General features: G+C 37.5%; 2 protein-coding genes across 2 annotated transcripts in view; one reads left to right on the forward strand and one right to left on the reverse strand.

Moving 5' to 3' along the window:
* LOC117328209 (RING finger protein 17-like) overlaps nt 1-8,952 on the reverse strand; it is a 72,987-nt gene extending 64,035 nt beyond the window's left edge. Inside the window, 7 exon segments of the mRNA XM_033885651.1 lie at nt 103-244; nt 3,115-3,176; nt 4,724-4,812; nt 6,456-6,532; nt 7,203-7,297; nt 7,752-7,876; nt 8,849-8,952. Coding sequence (XP_033741542.1) covers nt 103-244; nt 3,115-3,176; nt 4,724-4,812; nt 6,456-6,532; nt 7,203-7,297; nt 7,752-7,876; nt 8,849-8,900 — 642 coding nt within the window. The 5' untranslated portion in view covers nt 8,901-8,952.
* Nucleotides 8,953-13,618: 4,666 nt separating this feature from the next.
* The window catches only part of LOC117328210 (hexokinase-2-like), a 48,809-nt gene continuing 43,739 nt past the window's right edge, over nt 13,619-18,688 (forward strand). Inside the window, exon 1 of the mRNA XM_033885655.1 lies at nt 13,619-13,637. The gene's annotated coding sequence lies outside the window, so the exon portion shown is untranslated. The remainder of the gene's footprint in view (nt 13,638-18,688) is intronic.

Here is an 18,688-nt window from a genome sequence, read left to right on the forward strand (position 1 = left end):
AAGTGACATCAATCTATTAATGAAGTGAGAGAAGTCCTCCAATACAAGAATGAATGTAAAGGTCTGAGAAATCTCAGATCAAATCATATGTAAAGAACTAACCTTTTCCTCCATGGATGTGATATTATGTTTCTTGTGGTCACCCATGATGACACAGCGAGAACAAATGGGTATACAGTCATCCTCACAGTAGTACTCGATTGGCCGATCCGGATGATGTTTACACATTGGTCCTTCCATATTGCTGAAAAACAATTCATCAAACGAGTCATTAAGATGGTTTTGCTAGTCACCAAGAGTGACATGGAACAAATGGTCAACCTAACAGTAGTACTCGATTGGCAGATCCTGTTGCTATTTACAAAATAACTTAACAATATAACTCTCAAATGATTCAGAGCTACAGGACATCTTATATCACCATTGCAAAAATACATAACTTATATGTGGTACAGAGGGATACGCTGATGAACAGATATAACACTTACCTGTGGTCACTATACAGAGGGATAGGCCGATGGAGAGATATAACACTTACCTGTGATCACTAGACAGAGGGATAGGCTGATGGAGAGATATAACACTTACCTGTGATCACTAGACAGAGGGATAGGCTGGTGGAGAGATATAACACTTACCTGTGATCACTAGACAGAGGGATAGGCTGATGGAGAGATATAACACTTACCTGTGATCACTAGACAGAGGGATAGGCTAATGGAGAGATATAACACTAACCTGTTGTCACTAGACAGAGGGATAGGCTGATGGAGAGATATAACACTTACCTGTGATCACTAGACAGAGGGATAGGCTGTTGGAGAGATATAACACTTACCTGTGATCACTAGACAGAGGGATATAACACTTACCTGTGGTCACTAGATAGAGAGATATAACACTTACCTGTGGTCACTAGACAGAGGGATAGGCTGAGGGAGAGATATAACACTTACCTGTGGTCACTAGACAGAGGGATATAACACTTACCTGTGGTCACTAGACAGAGGGATAGGCTGATGGAGAGATATAACACTTACCTGTGGTCACTAGACAGAGGGATAGGCTGTTGGAGAGATATAACACTTACCTGTGGTCACTAGACAGAGGGATATAACACTTACCTGTGGTCACTAGACAGAGGGATATAACACTTACCTGTGGTCACTAGACAGAGGGATATAACACTTACCTGTGGTCACTAGACAGAGGGATAGGCTGATGGAGAGATATAACACTTACCTGTGGTCACTAGACAGAGGGATAGGCTGAGGGAGAGATATAACACTTACCTGTGGTCACTAGACAGAGGGATATAACACTTACCTGTGGTCACTAGACAGAGGGATAGGCTGATGGAGAGATATAACACTTACCTGTGGTCACTAGACAGAGGGATAGGCTGTTGGAGAGATATAACACTTACCTGTGGTCACTAGACAGAGGGATATAACACTTACCTGTGGTCACTAGACAGAGGGATATAACACTTACCTGTGGTCACTAGACAGAGGGATAGGCTGATGGAGAGATATAACACTTACCTGTGGTCACTAGACAGAGGGATAGGCTGAGGGAGAGATATAACACTTACCTGTGGTCACTAGACAGAGGGATATAACACTTACCTGTGGTCACTAGACAGAGGGATAGGCTGATGGAGAGATATAACACTTACCTGTGGTCACTAGACAGAGGGATAGGCTGATGGAGAGATATAACACTTACCTGTGGTCACTAGACAGAGGGATAGGCTGAGGGAGAGATATAACATTTACCTGTGGCCACTAGACAGAGGGATATAACACTTACCTGTGGTCACTAGACAGAGGGATAGGCTGATGGAGAGATATAACACTTACCTGTGGTCACTAGACAGAGGGATAGGCTGATGGAGAGATATAACACTTACCTGTGGTCACTAGACAGAGGGATAGGCTGATGGAGAGATATAACACTTACCTGTGGTCACTAGACAGAGGGATAGGCTGAGGGAGAGATATAACACTTACCTGTGGTCACTAGACAGAGGGATATAACACTTACCTGTGGTCACTAGACAGAGGGATAGGCTGATGGAGAGATATAACACTTACCTGTGGTCACTAGACAGAGGGATAGGCTGATGGAGAGATATAACACTTACCTGTGGTCATTAGACAGAGGGATATAACACTTACCTGTGATCACTAGACAGAGGGATAGGCTGATGGAGAGATATAACACTTACCTGTGGTCACTAGACAGAGGGATAGGCTGAGGGAGAGATATAACATTTACCTGTGGCCACTGGACAGAGGGATATAACACTTACCTGTGGTCACTAGACAGAGGGATAGGCTGATGGAGAGATATAACACTTACCTGTGGTCACTAGACAGAGGGATAGGCTGATGGAGAGATATAACACTTACCTGTGGTCACTAGACAGAGGGATAGGCTGATGGAGAGATATAACACTTACCTGTGGTCACTAGACAGAGGGATAGGCTGATGGAGAGATATAACACTTACCTGTGGTCACTAGACAGAGGGATAGGCTGAGGGAGAGATATAACACTTACCTGTGGTCACTAGACAGAGGGATAGGCTGATGGAGAGATATAACACTTACCTGTGGTCACTAGACAGAGGGATAGGCTGATGGAGAGATATAACACTTACCTGTGGTCACTAGACAGAGGGATAGGCTGATGGAGAGATATAACACTTACCTGTGGTCACTAGACAGAGAGATAGGCAGATGGAGAGATATAACATTTACCTGTGGTCACTAGACAGAGAGATAGGCTGATGGAGAAATATAACACTTACCTGTGGTCACTAGACAGAGAGATAGGCTGATGGTGAGATATGACACTTACCTGTGGTCACTAGACAGAGGGATAGGCTGATGGAGAGATATAACATTTACCTGTGGTCACTAGACAGAGAGATAGGCAGATGGAGAAATATAACACTTACCTGTGGTCACTAGACAGAGAGATAGGCTGATGGTGAGATATGACACTTACCTGTGGTCACTAGACAGAGGGATAGGCTGATGGAGAGATATAACACTTACCTGTGGTCACTAGACAGAGGGATAGGCTGATGGAGAGATATAACACTTACCTGTTGTCACTAGACAGAGGGATAGGTTGATGCTGCTTTAACATTTTGGATGCTGAATGTATCTGTAAAATAGTACAATGATCTCTAGTATAAACTTCAAATATTAGAACCTAAATTTTGCAGGTTTGAAAAAGGTGTAAATATACAAATATAAAAATATTTTACATGTGATTGACTCTTATAAAGTTGAGGTATCATGTATTATTGACTATGGTAAACCTCCGATTAATTCGAACAGGCGGATAGTTCGAACACACATTTTTTTCTAGAAAAACAATAATTTTTTAGCTAGTAATAGTTCGACCTCTGGCTGTTTATAACTGACACCATTTCGGATAGTTCGAACTTGTCAAATGAAGAACGTAAAGTAAGATTTTTTCCCCCGTAAACTCCATTGAAAGCTCGCGACGACTCAGCCCCGATGACCGGACCAATGCCAACATTTAAATTTGATCAGCAAGCACGTTTAGCGCTAGGTTATTAGATTGTATGCGTGATCATTAGAATGCGTCAGTGATTTAATATATGCCACATATTTTAGCGTTAATTCAGATTTTTTTTTACATTCCAAAATACACCACGCACGAGACAGCTGATTGCAAATTTTGGCCCTGACAATGTATAAATAACATGCGATATTTGTATTCGTGCTGTATGGCAAACTAAGAAATCGTCCGTGTATTTTCACATATAACTAGTGTTAACTTAGCATTATGATTATCTAATTGTGACTGGACATATCTGTGACTGGACATATCTTAAGTATTGCCAATCAAAGTATTACCTGAAAACCTGCGACCTCACGCTAGGTAAGCAGGCCACGCGAGGTGTTGCTTGCGGTAAAGTTGAAAGGATCGGCTGCCCGATCGTGCTGAGTGACGTGAAGAGCATTCATATCAAGTCAAAACAATCCACAGGTGTCCCAATTAGTGATGGATAATTTTGCAGGTATCAACTATGTTTGGTAGATGATACGACTGGGCATATTTAAAAGCAGACATGTTGATGTTCTGACCTAATTTTACCAACATATATCGCCTATTTTTACAGTAGTGCTTTATGTAGGTTATGTAGACTGCTTTAGATGTATTAAAGAGACCATTTATCACAATAATATAGCGATAGTTTTTGATTCAGATAAAAAATATAACCATGCAAAGATTATACTGTACAAATGTTTAACTTTTGTGTCACAATGAAACGTGTACGGTACTGTTTTGGGGCCTACTGTAGCTACGCATTAACTGAGCGGCTTCGCGCAATAACCATCATAATTATCGTGAAATGAAGAACGTTTAACGATCAATTAACATTGAATTAAATAAAATACTATCATTTTACTAACTTATAAATGTGCCATTGTTCAGACCGCCGTTGTTATGTATCAGATTTACGATGGATGTGTTTGTGTCTAATGATTTCACTCTGCCGAGATTTTCGCCGATATTGACTCGAATAGTTCGAACTCACACTTATTTTCTGAAGCATAATTTCGAATAATACGAACTGGTTCGTCAATATTTATTTAATTTTGTTCGAACTAACTGGAGGTTTACCGTATATCAAGTTAGGTATATAGCTTTCTACTTCACAAGTTGTAACATCTTACCTTATCGAAACACTGCATACACATTATGAAGTCACATTTTTCACAGCGACAAGTAGCAGCTTTCCGCAGACACTCCCTACATAATTTATCTGAAAACATATTACAAGATTGATTGGAAAGTCACAGTTTCAATTTCAAAATCTATATAAGAAATATTCATGTACATCATATTCACCTGAAGGAAATATTATCATGCACCTAAAGGCATCAAGTCTTAACTTAATGCAATCATCTGACAAATTATCAAGAACAAAGACATAGCATTTAGAATCATTACATGCATTTGTGTTCAGTCATCAAGTTCCTGTGAAAGTAATCAACATAATTAGTAACAAGTCTACCAAGCAATTTTCATCACAATCCGATAATTCATTCAAAATGTATCTGGGTCTTGAGGAGAAGATTTTTGAAATTTCAGTCAATTTGATCCCTTTTTGCCCCACGAGGACAAAAGTTGATTATTATAGGTCAGTACGACTATCTCTCAGGTGATCTAAAAATGTCCCAAAACATTTGCCTTTTCCTTATCTATAGCTGCCTTGCACAATCTATCAATTCCAGGTTCTATGTATCTAACCTCAGTTTTAGTTTCAGGTTTGGTTTCAGCAGGTTAATTCCTTCTAAGCTTTTCCTGATTATCTTTGTACTTTTCTCAACAGATTTTAATAATATTACAATTCTCTCTTCAGGTTTATGGATCGTCAGATGACACAGCCTTTGTACAGATCACTGATCATTTCTCTGGTAGTAGTGTCAACTTGATATCCACTTTTTATTCAGTTTACTAACTGGAACATATTTCTGAGCAGAATATATGGACGAAATGTCTCTATCCATAAGCATACGTCGGTTGCAATAATGCAATCGCACAGTATACATTGTAACCACAACATCAGCAAATACTTTTATAAATCTGCGCATATGCTAATACGAGATTGCTACATTATCCAAATCCTTGTTTATCCAATCAACTGCTCCTAATGCATAATGCAAAGGTGGAATTAAACGTGAACTTAAACTCTGCTTCTTTAAACATCCATACCAATTAGACATCAATACCAATTAGACAACAAAACCACTTCCAATCACACTTCAAACTAGAAATGATCAGAATACTATTAGTTACACTAACTCTTTACCATGACACCTCTGAAGGAAGCAATGTCCAAGGGTAATTGTTGCATCCACAGTCAGTCATGGAACATATTTCTGTTTAGTTCTATATTCTTTTTGGAAAATATTTACAGCTGATTAATAGCAACCCCTTTCATACTTCAAATTCCAGCATTTAATGGATTTATCAAAGTCACCGGTAACAAGAATATGGGATGATCCCATGTTAGGAAGCTGTGACATGATCAGAGCTCTAAGATGTTCATCATTCTCACAGGCTCCACACGCTGGGCCCGGTCGTTCAAAAGGTGATTAGCTTAATCACTTGATTAGTGAAAATCTCATTCTCATTTACTTCAAAATCTGTGTTTGTATATTTCTTAAAATAGGCAGGTAGGAAGAGACAGACGCATGTAATATTTTCATAAAATTTTGTAAAGGAAGCTTTACCAAAAATGATTTTCTCTGGATTATAAAATTGTTGTTAAAACTGATTATCCTAATCCCCTTTTGAACAACTGGACCCAGATCTATATATCAAACACAGCATTATCATAATGATAATAATTTATAGTATTAACTGTTGTCTCAACTTTGTAATGAAGTGTGGCAGATTTACCTGGATCTTCCAGTCTCTCTGTGTCTTTCCTTTTTAAATTTTGCACCATCTGTGAGTGTGTTATCTTACTGAGCTCCCTGTAAAATAACAATTTACAAATTTGTAAAGTTTCCACAATTATCCAAGGACCATTTTATTATTATTTTGGAAGAAATTGACCCAGTAAGTTTTAGAGAAGAGGCCATTTAAGATTCTGCACCATGTGATCCTTATTGGCTCTAGACCTCCCACAGAGGTCAGCCAATTCTTGAGTACAGACTCTGAACCTCATCATCTCGGAATTTTATGCTAGATCAAATCTGCCATAATTTCCAGACAAACTGTTGTTGGCAGTCTGTGAGCAGTATCAACCCTGTCCTATAACCTCCGTGAGATCAGACCCATCAAGTACTATTCCCCAGTTCAGAATTCACTGTTCAACTGAGCAGCCCATGTACAGGGCATCCAGTTGACCCTTGACTTTTAGCAATTTCAGAAGTCAAATCACTCCTTCTCAGAGATCTGAAGGGTCAAAACATTATGTCAAATAGACATGTTCCTTCAAATTCAAGAGTCAAATCTGATTTTGGACAGTCAAAAGCATACTCTCAGGGGTCTACTGGATACCCTGATGTACATGCTGAAAGGCAATACAAGTTATGTTAATGACACTAAACTTAAGACCAATAATGAGTTGGTTGAAACCCCACCCTAATTCCTTGAATAGACAAGTTAAAGCAACGTGTCCATTGTTTTAGCTTTACATACCTGTCCAATAGTGTTCGCTGGTTGTACACTACGAGTCCCACAGTATACAGGTCAGGCCAGAGGTCTTTCACGTCTCCCTGGATAGGGGTCGGTGCCTAAGCAGACAGTAAATTATGTGTGACTGCATTGTCATTTTACAATACTGGTACAGGCTGATGTCAATTATGGCTGAAATCTCTGATCAAACACAATAAACTAAGGTTGTGAACAGCTACACAAGTCTTCTAAAGAGAAATATTTGAATGTGTTGACTGGTGTTGTGTGTGAAATTCTATGAGTTGTGTGCAGAGTTAATGCTATAGAACATTTGACAGTAATTAAACCATCTAACCAGAGTTAACACTATAGGTCATTCAACAGTACACCATCTTTAAAGATTTAAAAAGCTATAGATTCATCTGACAGTACACCATTTTACCAGAGCTTAAGCTGTAGAATTATTTGGCAGTACACCATCTTACCCGAGTTAAAAGCTACAGAATCATTTGACAATAAATCATCTTACCCGAGTTAAAAGCTACAGAATCATTTGACAGTACACCATCTTACCAGGCATGATGTCACTGGACATTTTACAGCAGTCTTGCCTTCCTTAGCCAAAGCCTGGAGACAGCCCTCACAAAATGTGTGTCCACAGTCCAACAGGAGAGGGTGTTTGTGGTATGATCGGCCATCTGTAACATGTACTGTTAGAATGACAATATTAAACTGCCAGGTAATTTTTCAGGGAAGAATACACAACTGACTGCAGACAAAAAGTAATTTGAATAGTCTACAATCTGACGATAGTGGACTATATACCTATCCAATCGATAAATCAAAAAGAGCAAGAACAAATGTTGATTCAAGGTGTTGTTCGGTCACCCTAATCAGTGCACGATGGAGTGAAAAGAAAAAAAAACACCATTTATTTCTATATAGTTTACTGCTTATAATTTGTAAATAATGTATTCTTTATTGAATATAGCAGGTTTTGGGAAAACTTGATTTAAACCATTTAGAAAGAAAAACACATAAAATGATATTTGGTCTTTTCGATCCATTGCATCCCAATTCCGTTGGTTAGTCACTTACAAAAAAGCCAGTCAACAGTGTGAAAATTTGACCAGCGTAAAGCAAGTGTCTATATACGGACAGACTATAGAACACTGATTTGGGACTAAATGGATGTATATTGGGGTAAATAAATATCTCATTTATCCATATATTTAAGGTAGGTGTTATGTTAAGCTTGATTTTATGTTGTTTGCACCAATATCTTAGCGACACCAAAAGGTGTCGGAGAATTCCACTTTTTCGTGTGGTAGTGCACTCTACACCAGACATGGTGTCCAGAGAAAACTCCGGCCACCTTTGGGCTACTTATTATGTGTATACCCCTTCGTTCCCCCATCCCGAGTGCTCAGCACCAGGATGAAAAATTGTGTCTTCGTATATTTCAAACATAAACATCAGATCACGAGCATGTGCTGCTGGTTATTTTGCCTAACAGACCATGTTAGTTCAAATCTGATGTGATGCTGACAGGCTGATGCTTTATGACACTAGACTGATCACTGACAAAAAGGCTGCCGATGCAACAACATTTCAGACAAACTGGTTTTCGTTTTCCAGTTGAAACCCGTGCATAGAACGTCCGTAATCACCTTTTGTGGAATAAAATGAATGACACTTCGGACAAGAGGGACACTTCTGCATTTCAATGAAATGTTTAGGTCCGTGATAATGTTTTTCTTCCGCTCTTCTCACATGTGGACTAACCTAACGAGATCACACGAGATTTCATTTGGCGCGAGGGGAGACTTCATTATTTCCTGAACAGTCACGACAATCGTCTGCAACTTATGACACTGGAATACTACAATATCACTATTTGATTGATATCATTGTAATACAGACTTCCTAATGTATGTATGTATCTTCTCATTTATAAACAAATGTAACAAAAATATAAAATGGTCCAGAATAAAATGACATCAGTTGTTAACAAGAAATGATTATCATTCTCCGCGGAGATTTTGAGGGGTATGGCGCGGGAAGGATGTCATAAATGTAAATATTTTTGCCTAGGAAAAAATAGAATATTGCTTAGGCAAAAAGTATTTCAGCCTAGGCAATATTCTATTTTTGAACGGGGACGGGGAGAATATTACAAGTGTGATATTTAAATTGATGTCGCTCCTCGTAAGACATCAGGACGATCTGGTACTTTGGTAAAAAACACTTTATTAAAAATCAGAGACGTTGATAATCTATATCACGCCTCTGATAATGTAGGCCTATATAGCCACCATATATAGATATATGTCTCTGCTACCACGGACCAATTTTGTTAGTCAATATTAATGATTTACTCGCACTTAAAAGAATCCCAGTCGCCACTCTTTGCTAACGACTCAAAATTATATAGAGAAATCAGGAATAGACCTCTAATGATTAAAACTTATTTGATAATTATTTGAAAAAAAAACAAACAAAAAAAGGAAAAATCGTCAGCAAAGTGGCTAATAAATAAAAGTTCCACCCAAACAAATGCGAAGTCCTTTCAATATTAAATCCAAAGAGATAAGAGTAAAGAGGTTAGGCGCGGATCAAGCATTTACGAAAGGGGGGGGGGGGGGGGGGGGGGGTCCAGTAATTTATTGACCCGTAGGCGCGAGTCGATTTTTTTTATTGGCGAGGGGTCTGGTAGGGGATTCCAGTGTAAGCATTCGGGATCAGGCGCGGATCTAAGATTTTCGAAAGGAGGGGGGGGGGGGGGGGGGGGGGGGTCCAGTAATTTAGTGATAATGCGAGCGCCGTAGGCTGGAGCCGAATTTTTTTTTTTGCGAGGGTCTTCTCGTAGGGGATTCCAGGGGGGCTTCACCCGGCGGAATATGAATATAGCAAATTTGCAAGCATTCGGGATCAGGCGCGGATCTAGGATTTTCGAAAGGAGGGAGGGGGGGGGGGGGTCCAGTAATGTAGTGATAATGCAAGCGCCGTAGGCGCGAGCCGAATTTTTTTTTTTTTTTTGGGCGAGGGGTCTCGTAGGGGATTCCAGGGGGGCTTTGCCCGGCGGAATATGAATACAGGAAATTTACAAGCATTCGGGATCAGGCGCGGATCAAGGATTTTCGAAAGGAGGGGGGGGGGGGGGGGTCCAGTAATTTAGCGATAATACGAGCGCCCTAGGCGTTGGATTTTTTTTCCACTTTTAGGCTATACAAATGTTCATCCTCCGAAAAAAGGGGAGAGATGTGCTGGCACTGTTGGGGTTTTTTCTCTCCCAGAATGCCTCATTTCAAGATGGCTGCCAACAGCCAGAATGCCACATTCAAGATGGCTGCCACTGTTGGCAGCCATCTTGAAATGAGGCATTCTGGGAGAGATAAAAAAAACTCAGGAGCCATCAATATTTCTCTCCCTGATCTTGGTTTTCAAATACAGAAGTGACATACCTTTCTTTAGTTGTATTTTCTTGAGATTTTATCTTTTCATGTTGTTTTGGACATCTTCTTCTTTCAATATCTGATGTTGATGATTTATGACTAGCCGGGTTGGATTTCATGACGTTATTGACATTCGGCATGCTAGTATAGTATGTAAATGGCTAGTCGGGTTGGATTTCGCGACGTTATTGGCTTTCGGTATGCTAGTATGGTATGTAAATTGCTAGCCGGGTTGGATTTCACGACGTTATTGACTTTCGGCATGCTAGTATAGCATGTAAATGGCTAGCCGGGTTGGTTTTCATGACGTTATTGACTTTCGCCATGCTAGTATGGTATGTAAATGGCTAGCCGGGTTGGATTTCACGACGTTATTGACTTTCGGCATGCTAGTATAGCATGTAAATGGCTAGCCGGGTTGGTTTTCGTGACGTTATTGACTTTCGGCATGCTAGTATAGCATGTAAATGGCTAGCCGGGTTGGTTTTCACGACGTTATTGACTTTCGGCATGCTAGTATGGCATGTAAATGGCTAGCCGGGTTGGTTTTCGTGACGTTATTGACTTTCGGCATGCTACTATAGCATGTTAATGACTAGCCGGGTTGGTTTTCGTGACGTTATTGGCTTTCGGCATGCTAGTATAGCATGTAAATGGCTAGCCGGGTTGGTTTTCGTGACGTTATTGACCTTCATGCTAACGTGCTGTTTTAACGTGTTGATTTGGTGTTTTAGCATGCTAACGTGCTGTTTTAACGTGTTGATTTGGTGTTTTAGCATGCTAACGTGCTGCTTTAACGTGCTGATTTGGTGTTTTAGCATGCTAACGTGCTGTTTTAACGTGCTGATTTGGTGTTTTAGCATGCTAACGTGCTGATTTAACGTGCTGATTTTAGTGTTTTAGCATGCTGGCGTGCTGTTTTAACGTGCTGATTTGGTGTTTTAGCATGCTAACGTGCTGTTTTAACGTGCTGATTTGATGTTTTAGCATGCTAACGTGCTGTTTTAACGTGTTGATTTGGTGTTTTAGCATGCTAACAGGCTGTTTTAACATGTTAGTGTGACACTTTTTAGCTTTTAATGTGTAAAAAGTTTGAAAATATGCAAAAAAATTACTAAAATATGCAAAAAAGTAGTAAAAATATATAGTGAAACTTGCAAATTTTGTGTTGAAAAAAAAATAAGCAAGAAATCTGCAAAAAATGGTTAAGAATTCTGCAAAAACTGAATAAAAACTCTGCAAAAATATGTAAAACCATTCTTCAATTACAGTTGTCTCGGAAATTCTATGATGTATACCAAAAAACATGGCAGTCATTACAACAGAAGTCTGATTGAAATACAAGAATTCAAATGACCCTGATGACAGGTAAAAAGTTTCTGTCTGTGTATCAACCATACTAGATTTGTTACACCTCATTTTTAAATATGTGTAAGCCGCCAAACTTTCCAGAATGAGGCTGTGAAGAATTCAGCATGGCAGCCTCCATGTGTTTACATCACCTCAGGATGGTTTTAACATTATAAATATAGCAGGTAAATTGTTTTTTTTTAATCTTTTTGATCTGATCATAGAATATTTATTGTTAATGTATGAGTATATTTAAGGATTGAATAAAGTGATGTTGAGGTGTATGGGGGTATAAACCTCAATAGGCCTTGAGACAAATTCAATGAACTGCGAAGCAGTTCATAATAAATTTGTCTCAATACCTATTGAGGTTTATACCCCCATACACCTCAACATCACTTTATTCAATCCTTATATTTATATTTCTTGATATTTTTGTACAATATTTTGTCCTTGACAAATAGGGACTTGTGCAAGTCTACCACGGAACTTACCGAAATGTACGTCACCACTCTTCGTCTACATATGGTTATTACTTTCAGGATTTCTTTCATGAACAAACTTGATAACGAATTAAAACAAATATGATTTTTAATGGAATTTATTTCATATAAATATGATCATTTTTGAAAAGGAATTAAAAATATAGTCCAAGGTCGACAAATGTATTCCTACGCCGGACTTGATATAGTTCATTGAAAAATGACTCGAGTTAACTGTGGTAGGTTCATTGAGTCGGAGTTAAGTGGAAATATAAATATTTAAGGATTGAATCTTGATTTGGTCGATTTCATGGGGTCATGAATTGAGTTGCTCTTGAGACAAATTCAACATGAACTGCTTCTTAGCAGTTCATGTTGAATTTGTCTCAAGAGCAACTCAATTCATGACCCCATGAAATCGACCAAATCAAGATTCAATCCTTATATTTCAATTGTTTGGTCTTTTTTTTTTTAAATAGAAAAGTCAGCCTAGAAGCTTGTGCAAGTCCAAATGGGGAAAAGCCCGAGGAGTGCCGGATTGTGCATGTCTAGTCGGTCGAGGAAAATAGTCCGCAATTTTAGGATTAAAAACAGCATTATTTTGTCAAAATAGAAGTATCTAGCATATCTGGTCTTTCATAAAATACTAGAATACATTATCAATTTGATAATTTTAATAATTGTTCTATGTTTATAACAACAATGTATAAAAAGTGAAATAGTTCCGCGGAAGGATTTTAACTATGTATTCATACGCACTGTTCAGTGTTAATCTGGTCAAATTCATGAGCAAATGAAACAGATTAAGTTTGGTAGTTTCATTGAGTCCAACTTGAGTAGAAATTGAAATATTATAGAATGAAGCTGTTTTTATCATGATTTACGGAGATTGATTTGTTGGTGCTCAAGTTATCATTGACTCAGTGTTACGGAGATCATTTTTTTTCAGATTACAGTAGATTTAGATGGTTTGTATTGTAAAATGGAATCATCTCAGTTCAAAATAATCATTCTGAATCGATTTCTTCATAACAGTAGTAAAATAAAGGTTTTGTTTGTTGCTAGAAGTAAAAAATACTACCATGGTAAAATGCTTTCACTTTCTATTCCCGGAACTGTGACGTCACAGCCATAACTGTCTTGAATTGTACGGAGGTCATTTCCTAATTCTTGTAAGTATTTTAGAAAAGTCTACAGGTTTGTTGTTTTTAAAATCTTGTATACATGAATGAATTGCCGGAGAGAGTTCTTCTATCAATACCATTTGTTCAAGAGTCAGTTTCAGAGTTGTCATACGTTTCTGTAGCAATGCACAATTAATAATTAGTTAGAGTTTATTCTCAAAAATGTTGCATTACCCAAACTGTACACAGTTTCAACATCATAAATCACTGGGTTAAATTCTCTTCCATTTTCATCATCATCTTCAGTTTGAGTTTGTTCTTCATATGTTTGTAATTGATCTATTTTGTTTTGATCCATGTTGAAAGCTTCCTGGCTCATCTTGAAATGTCAAAATAATTTTGTGCACTTGCAGGGTTCTAGGGTTGCACGTTCCGGAATTTCATATCTAGTATATAGAGATATTGTTTAGCATTCTGTACCATACACACCATAACTCTGAATTAAACACATACAAAAACTAAATCATGACAAAATCATGAATTTTGTCATGCTAATTTAGCATACTAACATGCTGTTTTAACGTGTTGATTTGGTGTTTTAGCATGCTAACGTGCTGTTTTAACGTGTTGATTTGGTGTTTTAGCATGCTAACGTGCTGTTTTAACGTGTTGATTTGGTGTTTTAGCATGCTAACGTGCTGTTTTAACGTGTTGATTTGGTGTTTTAGCATGCTAACGTGCTGTTTTAACGTGTTATTTTGACACTTTTTAGCTTTTTATGTGTAGAAAGTTTGAAAATATGCAAAAAAATGACTAAAATATGCAAAAAAATGAACAAAAAAATAGTAAGAATATATAGTGAAACTTGCAAATTTTGTGTTGAAAAAAATAAACAAGAAAAATGCAAAATTTGATTAAAAATTCTGCAAAAACTGGTTAAGAAATCTGCAAAAATGACTAAAACATGCAAAAAAATGAACAAAAAAATAGTAAGAATATATAGTGAAACTTGCAAATTTTGTTGTTGAAAAAATGAACAAGAAAAATGCAAAATTTGATTAAAAATTCTGCAAAAACTGGTTAAGAAATCTGCAAAAATGACTAAAACATGCAAAAAAATGAATAAAAAAATAGTAAGAATATATAGTGAAACTTGCAAATTTTGTGTTGAAAAAAATAAACAAGAAAAATGCAAAATTTGATTAAAAATTCTGCAAAAACTGGTTAAGAAATCTGCAAAAACTGGTTAAGAAATCTGCAAAAATGACTAAAACATGCAAAAAAATGAACAAAAAAATAGTAAGAATATATAGTGAAACTTGCAAATTTTGTGTTGAAAAAAATAAACAAGAAAAATGCAAAATTTGATTAAAAATTCTGCAAAAACTGGTTAAGAAATCTGCAAAAACTGGTTAAGAATTCTGTAAAAAATGACTAAAATATGCAAAATCATGACAAAAAATGACAAAAACATGACAAAACATGATAAATAATGACAAAATCATGACAAAAATGACAAAACATGACAAATAATGATAAAATCATGACAAACTCATGACAAAACATGACAAATAATGACAAAATCATGACAAAACATGACAAAATCATGACAAAACATGACAAAATCATGACAAAACATGACAAAACAAGACAAAATTAGGACAAAAAGGACAAAATGAATACAAAATTAGGACAAAAAGGACAAAATTAGGACAAAAATAAGACAAAATTAGGACAAAAATGACAAAATCATGACAAAAATGACAAAATCATGACAAAAATGACAAAATCATGATAAATAATGACAAAATCATGACAAAAATGACAAAATCATGACAAAAATGACAAAATCATGATAAATAATGACAAAATCATGACAAACAATGGCAAAATAATGACAAAATCATGACAAAAATGACAAAATCATGACAAAAATGACAAAACATGACAAAAACATGACAAAATCATGACAAAACATAACAAAATCATGACAAAACATGACAAAACATGACAAAACATTTTCTAAGCCCAAACATTTTCAAAAATCTTTTAGTTTAACTCCCACAGTGGATAGTTTAACCCCCACAGAGACCATATTACCATAAATTACTATGCCTTTCAACGCCGACGCCGGAGTGACGACATAAGCTCTCACTCTTCATCGAAGAGACGAGCTAAAGACTGTAACACTGGTACCAGCAGTGGGATTGCAAGATACAAAAACCTTAACACTGGTACCAGCAGTGGGTGTGTGTTCTTCTTTGTAATAAAATCATGCAGGAAGCGAGTTAAAATCTTTATCGTTGAAATAAAAATTGTAGACTTAATCAACTTTAATTTATGAAGCAATGGAATTTAATTGACAAGACCTAGTTTGGTATTGAGGTAAACCTCCTTAGAAGCACTGCTCACATTTATATTCACTATCAGTGATATTAGGGACGGGGATATATACGTTGCCGTTTTGGTATCAACTGGCGTGACTGGGTTATTCTGAACACGAGTAATTTAATACAACAGAGACCCCGACAACTCTTTCGCTTTGGTTTTGATAGCCACTTTGTCTTTATTTTAGCTATATTGTATTTAAAACCAAATAGATAATTTACTTAATTGATAAAGCCGTAATTTTAACATACAAAGTAATTTGCGAAAACGAAATATAAAAAGAGTAAAAACCACGTGCCTTACACAGATATTGAAATTGAAAAGATGGATTTTCTTTTCAAAATATCCTGTCATGCTATTCAAAAGTAAACCTGAAATCTATTTGACGTTTAATTACTTCATGTTTTGAAGAACAGTTTTGACGTATTGTGAAATACTTTTTTCGGGGTTAATGATATATAGTTACTCGCTAGCCAATGGTGTTCAACCTTGGCTTGCGGGTCCGGGTCGTGTGGGTCTGTCTCGTCTCCTCTCTCCATAACACCCATTATAAATACCGAGATAGTATATTGTATGTTATAGGTTAACACATCGCTGGTACTCCTGGGAAACGCGAGTTTTATATAATGGAAATGGATTCCCTTACTCAAATCACATTATTTTGCTTTAATTTGCAACCGTTGTTTAGGACTGAATAAAATACTCTGATCTAGAGACAACATCTTGTCAGTCAGCTAATCACGACAATATTCCATTTAAATCAATTTCTTCGGTTAGCTTTCCTATCATGTTAAGATCACGGTGGGAAAACCGGATGCAAGTCTTATCAGCATATACCAGAACTTAACATGGATGATCATGGTTTATACCGATTTGTATGTCATTGACAGAGTTTAAGAACAATACAGGTCCGAGTAATCTACAAAGGAGTTCCCCACAGATTGAATGGTCAGCAAATCTGTGTGCATGACGCAGTCCAAAATGGAACACTTTAACACTCTTTGTAAATAATTTTGATGTACAATTATTTTGTAATACCGTCGAACCTTTCATAAACTTGTAAGCAGTTGTAGCAATATTCTATATACACCACACGAAAGCGCGATCTATAGCTACCATTATTACATCCACATTGTTTTTTTCTTCAGTAAGTATGGAAATAGTCAAACATGCTTCCATTCTGATATCCACCTATAGATTCACTGACGAGTCATAGACAAACGAAACAGCTGTATGGTGTCCCAATCATTACTGACGAGTCCTAGACAAACGAAACAGCTGTATGGTGTCCCAATCATTACTGACGAGACCTAGACAAACGAAACAGCTGTATGGTGTCCCAATCATTACTGACGAGTCCTAGACAAACGAAACAGCTGTATGGTGTCCCAATCATTACTGACGAGTCCTAGACAAACGAAACAGCTGTATGGTGTCCCAATCATTACTGACGAGACCTAGACAAACGAAACAGCTGTATGGTGTCCCAATCATTACTGACGAGTCCTAGAAAAACGAAACAGCTCTATGGTGTCCCAATCATTACTGACGAGTCCTAGACAAACGAAACAGCTGTATGGTGTCCCAATCATTACTGACGAGACGAGTCCTAAAAAGACAAAACATCTGTATGGTATCCCTACCGTTACTGACGAGTCCTAGAAAGACGACACAGCTGTATGGTGGAAATTTATACTCATTTTCGGCATTTACTGTATCTAGTAGCTAAAGTCAATGTGCTCAGCATTCACTTGTGTATTTTATACAATTGTTTGAAGTTACACAAGTCGGGCGAGGATCAGGATTTTGTGGCGGTCAACTTTTAGGTGAATTGTAACTTGTAAAGTATCGTTATCTAAGTTTGACAGTGCTCTTGGTTACAAATTAAAGTTCATGTCAGTCTGCTGGATCTACCACAGAAAATGTAATTCTTCTGATGTAGATTGAATGTGACAGATTCGACCTAGAAAGTACACTTACCCTTCCGGGACACGTGGACTTATTCGCCGTGTTTTATAGACATCGTATATAGATAAACCCTTTCTGACACACTTGTATTCGTCCTCACTTGTTGTCTTTAACAGTTAAATGACTGGTATTTATGTTGATCTGTACTTTGGTCATCCGTATGTACATGTATGTAATGTAATGATTTACCATAAACCATTACATTACCATCAAAAAGGACAATGTCCATTGTCTGTCTTGTTAACAATTCATTATTTACAGCATTTCCATCCAGGGTTCGTCTTTTTGTTTAGCAGCGAGGAAGTTTGATGTTAACTTGGAGGATACTTACCTTAAATTCGGCAATGCTTTCGATGGGATTTTCTTGGTGAAACCGGGACCATGTTTTTGTAGGTTCCACAGTTGGAATTTAGTACGATTGGTTTATAGTATAAGGGGTGTACATGACTGGCTGACTCCTAGTATCATATAGAGTCAGTGTAAGGAAGTGAGTACCTGTCTGATTGACTCACAGTATTGGGGTGAGTCGCAATAGAATACCTGTCTGATTGACTCACAGTAATGGGGCGAGTCACAGTCACAGTAGTGGGGTGTGTCACAATAGAGTACCTGTCTGATTGACTCACAGTATTGGGGTGGGTACCTGTCTGATTGACTCACAGTATTGGGGTCAGTCACAATAAAGGAGTGAGTACCTGTCTGATTGACTCTCAGTAAAGGAGTGAGTACCTGTCTGATTGACT

This window comes from Pecten maximus, chromosome 5 (assembly GCF_902652985.1).
Source record: "Pecten maximus chromosome 5, xPecMax1.1, whole genome shotgun sequence".
In the NCBI taxonomy this organism is placed as follows: domain Eukaryota; kingdom Metazoa; phylum Mollusca; class Bivalvia; order Pectinida; family Pectinidae; genus Pecten; species Pecten maximus.